Source organism: Otolemur garnettii, unplaced genomic scaffold (genome assembly GCF_000181295.1).
Source record: "Otolemur garnettii isolate 467f Iridium unplaced genomic scaffold, OtoGar3 scaffold00013, whole genome shotgun sequence".
Classification (NCBI taxonomy): Eukaryota; Metazoa; Chordata; class Mammalia; order Primates; family Galagidae; genus Otolemur; species Otolemur garnettii.
In genome coordinates this window covers 5,648,938-5,658,485 of record NW_003852408.1, presented here as the reverse complement: position 1 = coordinate 5,658,485, position 9,548 = coordinate 5,648,938, and the positions used below count along the sequence as shown (strand labels likewise).

Sequence of the window (9,548 nt, the reverse complement as noted above, 5' to 3'; positions counted from 1 at the left end):
CTCAAAAAAAAAAAAAAAAATTTAATTTTGCCTCGATGAAACACAAATTAGCATTATATATGATTTCTTATTTACATCTAAATACTTAGTAGGCTCACCTCACCTATTTAATAAACTCTGGAAATCAGGATAGGTAGAAAAAGGAGATGGGAGTAGGTAAGGACAACCAAAGGGAAAAAATCTAAGAAAGTTAGATTGGGCTGTATAGGACATATTTTGTTTATCTAATTGCTGACTTATCCTCCCTGTGCTCTCCCACTTTACTCTTAATATTTAGACATCTCTAACATTTAATAATCTACAGTTGGTACTTTTAGCAGCCAAAAGTGAAAGTTGTAAAATTGGCAATAAAAAAAAGAGACAGGAAAGTTGTAAAAATTAACATAGCAAAAAATTGAACTTCATAGTGGTCTGGAGAAAATATTTGCAAATCACGTATGTGATAAGGGACTTTTATTCAGAATATATAAATAACTCTTATAACTCAATAATAAAAAGACAATCCAATCAGAAGATGGGCAAAAGATTTGAATGGACTTTACTCCAAGAAGGTGTACAGATGGTCAGTAAAAGACAATAACAAACGTTAGTGAGAAAGTAGCGAAGTTAGAAGCCTCATCTGTTGCTATGGAAATGCGAAATGGGACAACCCCTTTGGCAAATAGTTTGGTAGTTTCTCAGAAAGGTCAGTATAGAGTTACCTTATGGTTTAGCAAGTCCACTATTAGGAATATATCTGAGAGGAGTGAAAACATACTTCCACACCCAAACTTGGGCACCGATGTTCACAGCAGCATTATTCATACTAGCCCGAAGAGTGGGAACAATCGGAATGTCCATCAGCTGATGGAACCAAATGCTGAGTAGCCATCCAGTAGAGTATTATTTGATAATAAAATTTACCATGTGTAATGCTCACTTTTTGCCCAAATTTTTGAGGGAAAAGTAAGGAATGTGTGTTGTACATGGGTAGTTTTTTTTTTTTTTTCTTTTTGAGACAGTCTCAAGCTGTCACCCTGGGTTGAGTGCTGTGGTGTCACAGCAACCTCAAATTCTTGAGCTTAAGCGATTCACTTATTTCAGCCTGCGAAATAGCTGGGACTACAGGCGCCCACGCCTGCCTATTTTTTGGTTGTAGTTGTCCTTGGTGTTTGGCAGGCCAGGTTGGATTTGAACCTGCCAGCTCCCGTGTATGTGGCTGGCACCCCGGCCACATGAGCTACTGGCGCTGAATTGTACATGGGTAGTTTTAATTCTGTATCTATATATATTTATGCGTATGAATGGAAAGTGTAACTCTCGAAGGCAATAATGATTTCTGTATGCAGAATAATACCCTGGAATATGGTAATTGTGCCCACGGCACCCTCCCCTCCTCTCTGCCAGCCTCTTATCCAGCAGGCACTGCAGCTGCAGGAGCTTCCAGCCTGCCTGGCCAGTCACACTGTGCTTCACTGCCAGCTTCATCTCTGCAGCAGCATGCTGCCACTGTTGGCGTCAGGGCCAGGAGGGTGGAAGTAGCTATATAATGATGCCTCCTCTTGAGGCGCAGAATGCAGGTCTCCCATGTCCCTGCTTGGGTATCTTCCTCCTCAGTGTGATGTCCCAGAGGCCCCAGGAAGGACAGCTCTGCCGTCAGGAGCCCAGGCCACAGGGCCTTTCCTGGCCCCTTACACCAGTTTCTCAGGAAATAAGCCTGCTGGGGTTCTCCGTGGAGTGGCTGTGGTCATGTTCCTGCCAGGGGACGTGGGTTGGAATAGGAAATGAGAGGATATGGGGATGAAGTTGGGGGAGATTAGGCGCTCAGGATCTCTCTCACCTGCCACCTGGGCTCACTGCCCGCCTCTCCTTTGTAGTGGCCAGTTCTGTTCCTCACATCTCTCAGTGAGAGAACCGCCCCCCTTTAGAAAATTAAAATGCAAGATTTTTTTCTCTGAAAGTTTGGGCTAAAAAACATGGATGTGTGTTATATATGGGAGCGTATTATACGTGGCAAAATATGGTAGTACAGTATTGCTAGAACGTGATAAACCTTGAAAACATGCTAAGTAAAAGAAGCTAGCCAGGAATGGCCACATATTTATGGTTCCTTTTGTATCATGGGTCTAGAATAGGCAAATCTATAGAGAAAATTAGATTGGTGGTTGCCAGGGGCTGGGGTGATAGTCATGGTGGAGGTGGTGGGGCAGCGCAGTGTGGGGAGTGATAGCCGGAAGGTATGGAATTGCTTTGGCAAGTAGTGGTGAAAATATTCTAAAATTAGAGGATGATGGGAGATATTTTCTTAATGTAAAATTAAAATATTAAAAAATGATTAAATGAATGAATTATGTGGTATATGAATTATATCAAAAGGATACTTAGGTCTAATAATATTTTATAGCAGTCCAAGACCAGATTCTGGATGGCATCGTTGTTGCTCAGTGAGCGATAGGGGTTAATATTGGCTAATACTGTTGACTAAAAGTTTTTTGCCAGTCTGGATCATGTCTCCAGACATGTTAGCAGTGTTCTATGGAAAAGGATTCGGTGTCTTAATAGATGCAGCAAATGCTGGGCCAAACACAATTTAAACAATATTATTAATGCAGTACTTCTCAGAGCCTTTAAAGTGCCCTAAGAAAGGAGATAAGTATAAAGTGACTAAACTTAATCATAGAACCCTTTCCCTTCAGTAAACATTTTTTGAACTTAGAATAGTGACATCTTTTTAAATTAGCAAGAGGAATGTTTATTATACAGCTGCGTAATTGTTACATTCAATCCTCACAGCAGCTTTCCACCCACTCCCATTGGCAAATACAGAAACTGAGGCTTATAGACATTAAATAGCATCATGTAGCTAGAAAATGATAGAACAATACTCAGAACCATTCATACTCTCAATCACTGTTTCCCAAATTTATGCTAATTTGAAAAGCGTTCTAATTTAAAATGCATAGGAATATATTTTAGGAATCATCTCACTTCAGATCATTAAAAGAAACCAAAAAAAGTTTCTAGTATATGACAATCTGTTTACTTTCTGTTAACTATATATACTTACATGTAACCTCTCTACCCTCAAACATGCCAGGTAAGATACGCACATAATACATTTTCTTTCTTCTTTTCAGCTATTTTATTTAAAGTTGAAAATACCACTCACCTTTCTAATGGACTGGTATATTTAATACTTTTCACCTTATGATAAATTTGTTCACTTGTGTTTTCATTAGTATTTCTAGTTAATGTACTGAATTGTAAATTAAAAAATCTAGAAATTATTCAAGTACTCTTTCCTAAGACTTGAAGTTTTAATGCTAAAGGTAGATGCTAGATAAATTTTAGATGACCCTACGCATAGCAGTTATGAGTGTAGCTCATGATGCCTGCAAAACCTTTTTTGTGAATATAGTTGTATCTTCACATTAAAAAAAAGTGCTTGTTTAAAAAATGGATTTCATCAATGTTTTTTCTTTGTTATTTAATATTCTAAACTCCCCTTTATTTCAAATAGTATAAATACTATGTGTCATGAATATGAAATAAAAAAGCTCATTCTTTGAACGTCTTTATTCTGTATTTTTATGCTATCTGCTTGGCAAGAGTACATTCTAATTTTAGAAGTTTTTACTGAAACAAATTTATTTTAATAATAGTTATCCATAAATTAATTGACACTGGTCTCTTTATGGCTTTCCATAAGGCCTTTCTGGAGCAATGCATTCTCAAGTGTTTCCTCACGCTCATTTTGGTAGGTGGCCACAGCTAATATTTAGATTTGTGTGGCAATTTGTCTACCTGCTTGTGGAAGCTTCTGCTACTGTTCTGGGTCCCTGCATGTGGAATTAAGTTTTTTCCATGTTTTAAATGGAGTGGGCATGGATGTGTGGCGTTGGGTAAATTATATTGTATTTAAAAATACATGGAAATCTTTTGTAATGATTTATGTGTAATGCTGAAAAGCATACCTCCATGATCACATTAGAATGTTAATAGCTGTTTTGATTCGTTTTCTTGAGTTTGAGTTCATGGTTCTTTGATGCCCTTATTATATGCCAAACCATTTTACCACATTATTCCATAGAGTTTGGTTTTGCTGAGCTATATCCAGCTTTTTAGTGCTTTCTTAAAATGATTTGTCTACGTTATGTCAGTGCCTTGCTGTCTGTTACGAACCCTCCTGTTTCCCTTGCGGTGTGCTTATTATTCTTTCATTCACTTGCTTTCCAGTGGCCTGTTTTTCCTTTTTTCCTCATCAATAATAAAAGTAATTTTTAAAAATGTGAAATTCTAATTAGGCTTGTTGAACAAAATTACATTGTATTTTTACCAACAGGATTACAAGAATTACTTCTGACATCTATAACTTTTTAAAATTATTTAAAATTAAAAGATGTAATTTTATGTAATATTTTTAGTACTTAATTTCTATGCTTTAAATCAGTGAATGAGTTGGTAAATTTTTTAAATCAGGAAATTCAGTGAATTATGGTTTTTTGATAGCATCATGCTAAAACTATTTAATTGCTAGTATTGTATGTTTAAACCAACATTATAGATACTTAATTTCACATAATTTCACATAAAATCACACATTTTCTAGGATGTGTAGTTGGAAGATTGTTTTTAGTATTCACTAGCAGTAAATGATGTACTGTTGAGCTGCTGCTTGTGTTTCCAGAATGGGGACTAGTAAATGGGCGGTGACAGTCGCATGCCACGTGTGAAGCAGTGCTTCCCCCCACCCCCCACTCCCCCCAGCGTGGGGTACTGCCCCCACGTATCAGCAGCTGGACGTGGCAAGCCTAGAAGGCATGTGGTGGTGCTGGACACTATGCCCATTTATCCTGCATTATTCGTCTCTTCTAAGAATGCTTATTTTACTTCTTTTCCAATATCTGTGCATTTTGCACTAATTTCTGTAGATCAGTAGTCTTAACCTTTTGTCAGCTTTCTTCCAGAGCTGTTTTTGAAAAGGGTGGGAATTCATACATTTCTTTTGAAATTTATTTAATAGGCACTTACCGTGTCCTTTTAATGTGTTAGTGTTTTTAGTAGAATCTGTCAGTCTCTCGCCCCCTTCTTTCTCTCTCTTTCCTTCCTGATCCCTCTCTCTCATCTCTTCTTTCTTTCCTTTCCCTCCTTCCCCCTCACCCCCCCTTTTTTTTGGCTCTGGTTATAAAACCTCACAGGTTTTGAGTGGTCTTCCTCTAACCTATGTGTTTTACGAAGTCCTGTTGTATTTAGTGAACTATTTTACAGAGATTTTAAAACTATTTTTCTAGGAACATGTGTATTGTCATAGCAGATACTTTGGCTTTAAAAAGCAGACTACTATTTAGACTTGAACTTCATAGAATTATTTTGAGAAGGTTTTTTGGGGTTTCCAATGACAGATTTTAATAGTTTCATTGTGGTCATTGGATTTTAGGAAAACAATATTTCATAGGTTATATTGAACTCTGTGGTGCTAAAACTCATTACTAACTTTGTTGGGGTTTGGAAATTCAAAATGCTTTCAAATGTACATCTTAGTATTTTTCAAGGTAAATGATGTCTGCTCTACAGTGTTGATATGAGAAGCAAAGCATATTGCTGTGTGTGACTGATGAGCTCTTCTTCCCTCCTGTCAGCCGCGACCTTTGGCACAGCGTCCATGAGCATGCCCACGGGGTTCAGCACGCCCACTCCCTACAGTCTTCCCACCAGCTTTAGCGGCAGCTTCCAGCAGCCAGCCTTCACGGCCCAAGCAGCTTTCCCTCAACAGACAGCTTTTTCTCAACAGCCCAATGGTAAGGTCTAACATTTGCCTAGCAGTATGTCTGCTTTAGGAATCCTTGATGTATCAGAATGTTATATGCATGGGCACAAAGACTTTGCTGAAGAATGCTGTAGTATTCTCTGCTGAGTGTTTATTGTACAAAATAGAAGCTTTTAGTGATTTGGGCCTCAGATAACTGAATGATTTTGTAAGTTGTGATCAGATTACAGATTGAGGAGAAATTAATGATGTCTAAAGAGTAATCCTTTGTTCTCAGAATCTCTGTTGTCTTTTTCTTATCAGTTTGTCTTATACATTCTGATACAACTCTTGATTTTAAAAAGAGACAGACCTAGGCTGTTGGTTTTTATTTCTTTCATTACAAAAAGGTTGCCAACGTACTTTTTGTGTAAGTATTTGTGTGTATACATGTGAAGTGGGTTAATTTTCTAAATAGTTAATTGTATTATAGTTGGAGTTTATTCTTTGTTTTTAGGAAGTGGTGAGAAGGTTCTCTTGACCTTTTCTTAAACCTATTTCTCTTATTTCCTTGACTTTGAAGTCCACAGGTTTCATTGAAGATTATTCTTGAATTATAATTGTATGTTTTCTTTTCTAAAGTCAGTAGTTACTTAAAAATTTGGAAATGCAGTCCAGCCAAGAGCCATAGATAATAAACTATTTCCTGAGAAATACTGTGATGTTCACATAGAAATCATTGTTGTCTCCTGCCCAGTCCTCCCCCAAATAGTCATGAGTTCATCTATTAATCAAATCCTATGAATGGCAGCAATTGATATAGTTAAGTTGGAATTAACCTTTTCTGAAGAGCTGAATGAAAATTCTTCTAGGACATGTCAGAAGAGGTGGGTCTGTGATAACTGGAAGAGCATGACACCTAATAATTTAACCGCAATATTTTATTTTTGCAGCTCTGGTAGGAATTTCTCTGAAAGTTATTATGAGGCTTTGTAAGTATCGTATTGTATCTTCAAGAAATACAATGGTTGTAATTGGTGATTTTGTTTTGAACAAGGTGCAGGTTTTGCAGCATTTGGACAAACAAAGCCAATGGTAACCCCGTTTGGTCAAGTGGCAGCCGCTGGAGTATCTAGTAATCCTTTCATGGTAAGAGAAACTGTGCTTTAAGCTCTTCTAAATTGTTGCATCTTACTTTCACGTTAGGAATAGCAGGATGTGAGTACTCTCAGAGGCTGTTTGGTGTTCTACTGATAGGATATCGTAAGATTAGACAGATTGACACAGAGCTAGGGCATGATCCCTTTCTGACCTTTTAAAAGAGAAATAAACATTGGTCACTTATAAATCAAAGCATTGATGGCAAATAAGCCATTTTATATTATAAACCTTATCTACTTTCTTGTCAAAATAATGCTTTATGAAAGGTCATAGGAATTAGTGAACAGTATGAAAAGGAAGTCTTGGAGTCAGAGGATTTGTATTAATCACAAGAGCTTTTCTTTTTAGAGTTAAGTACATTCTTAGCATCTTTTACCAGAATTGTATGAAATATGAATATGATAGACAAAGTGCAGTGTTTGACACCTAATAGTTTTATTATAGTATGTTGCCAGTAACATTGATGGTAAATATTATTGCCAATACTAATACTGTAAGTAATTCTTAATCCAAGTACTGTTTAATTGAATAAGAGGAAATTAAATACAGTTTAATGTTTTTATATTTTGCACACATTTGTCTGTTTATTTATTTTGTCTTATATTTTCCTTTAGACTGGTGCACCAACAGGACAATTTCCAACAGGAAGCTCATCAACCAACCCTTTCTTATAGCCTTATATAGACACTTTACTGGAACGAACTTTTATGTGGTCACATTACATCTCTTCACCTCTTGCACTGTTGTCTTGTTTCACTGATCCTAGCTTTAAACACAAGAGAAGTCTTTAAAAAGCCTGCAGTGTGTAATAAACACCAGGTAATACGTGCAAAACAGAGGGCTCCAGTAACAAGTTTTAACCTGTGAATTGGCAGAAAAAGGTAGCGGTATCATGTATATTAAAAATTGGCTAATATTAAGTTATTGCAGACACCACATTCATTATGCCGCAGTGCTGTACATATTTTTCTTAGAAATTAGCTATTTGTGCATATCAGTATTTGTAACTTTAACACATTGTTATGTGAGAAATGTTACTGGGGAAATAGATCAGCCACTTTTAAGGTGCTGTCGTATATCTTGGAATGAATGACCTAAAATCATTTTAACCGTTGTTCCTGAAAGGTTACAAAGTCAAAATTGGAAGGTTTTATTCATTCTTGAATTTTTCCTTTCTAAAGAGCTCTTCTATTTATACATGCCTAAATTCTTTAAAAATGTAGAGGGATACCTGTCTGCATAATAAAGCTGATCATGTTTTGCTACAGTTTGCAGGTGAAAAAAATAAATATTAGAAAATATGCTATTGTTTTTGTGTTTTTGCTGCAATGCCTTTACCAAAGTGGCCTTAAATATGAGTAGTGAATTGAGAACATCTTGAATTCTTAAAAGACTTCTAGTGACTAACTTTTTATTAAAAGGCCATGTAGAAAATTAATTAAAACTACTTTGCTATATTCAGGAATATGTCAATGGTAAAGCATTTAAATGTAGCTTGTCAGATTTATCGTAATCCTTCTAATTTCTTGCAACTTCTTAATTTTGTGAAATTTGTATATATGAAGAACTTGCATGTATGTGTATTTACAAATTTTTCTAAGTATCTTGAATTCTCAGACTGCAAAAGGCCTATTTTAACTATTGATTTTTTTTAAAAAAAATTGTCTTTGAATGTATTGGAAGTAGACATGCATTAACTGTGACATGATTGCACCTCAGTATTTTTTTTTTTTTCTTTTTTGGACAAACTGATATTATCTTTAGGACATTTGTTTATGTTTGTTTTTTGGGGGGGAAGAAACTGGAACTAGTATTACCTTGAAGGCATGGAATACTTTGTTTAAAAAGGGCAGAGTTACTAAGTTCAGATCTTTTTGTTAATCTTCAAATGAACTTGTTTAAATATTTATATATATTATTGTCTCATTCATCCAGAGATAATCTGTGAGTCTCATCAAAACAGAACATAACTAAAAACTTTGGAATGTTTTTTTTTTAAAAACGCTTCTGAGCAACCCACATTAATCAAACCGTGTATATGATGGAACACGTGCATTTGTTTTTATGTGAGATTTTAATAATTTTGATTATTTGATTTCCCAGCCCATAGTATATTAGCAGTTGAGAAGAGATGGCTTAAAAGGAAGGAAACTGAAAAAACTCTAAGGAGTAAAGGCTGTCCAAGAACATTTAGTGTAGGGACAGCCAGGCAGCCTATAGGCCATTGCTGTGTTGCATCCTCTTCTGATAACTATCCTTTATTATGCCTCTGGGTCATCAAAGTGTGGAATGGCATGTGCAAATATGTATTACATGTAAGAAAAGTTTTACCTTAATATGATTACAATTTTTTAAAAGCTTTGATATTTGAAGAGGTGAACATCAGTTTCCTCAAGCATTTTATTCATGTTGAATGCCTTTTGCAATGATGACTACATGAGTTGTTGTAGTATATTAAAATCTGTATAGTGTTTTAGATTTGTTAAGACATTGCTGTCCGGTGTACATCTAGCTGAACACATGGTTTCCTGAGACCATTTTGATAAGCAAGATGACTGGAAATCTCTGCCCCCTTCTGAGCAGCCTGCTGCTTCTCTTAGAGTTAAATGAATGAATGCTGCACAGGCTCAGATGTGTGTTGGTGGGAACTTGAAATGTTTCT

At 36.1% G+C, this 9,548-nt stretch overlaps 1 protein-coding gene across 3 annotated transcripts in view; it reads left to right on the top strand.

The window, feature by feature from the left end:
* The window catches only part of AGFG1 (ArfGAP with FG repeats 1), a 74,028-nt gene extending 65,439 nt beyond the window's left edge, over nt 1-8,589 (top strand). Inside the window, exons 11-13 of one of the 3 annotated variants that reach the window (XM_003784886.2) lie at nt 5,619-5,777; nt 6,783-6,874; nt 7,501-8,589. In XM_003784886.2, the coding sequence (XP_003784934.1) occupies nt 5,619-5,777; nt 6,783-6,874; nt 7,501-7,560 (311 nt within the window). In that variant the 3' untranslated portion in view covers nt 7,561-8,589. The remainder of the gene's footprint in view (nt 1-5,618; nt 5,778-6,782; nt 6,875-7,500) is intronic. The other 2 variants (XM_023510348.1, XM_012802277.1) reach the window with 2 other exon arrangements.
* Nucleotides 8,590-9,548: the final 959 nt, after the last annotated feature.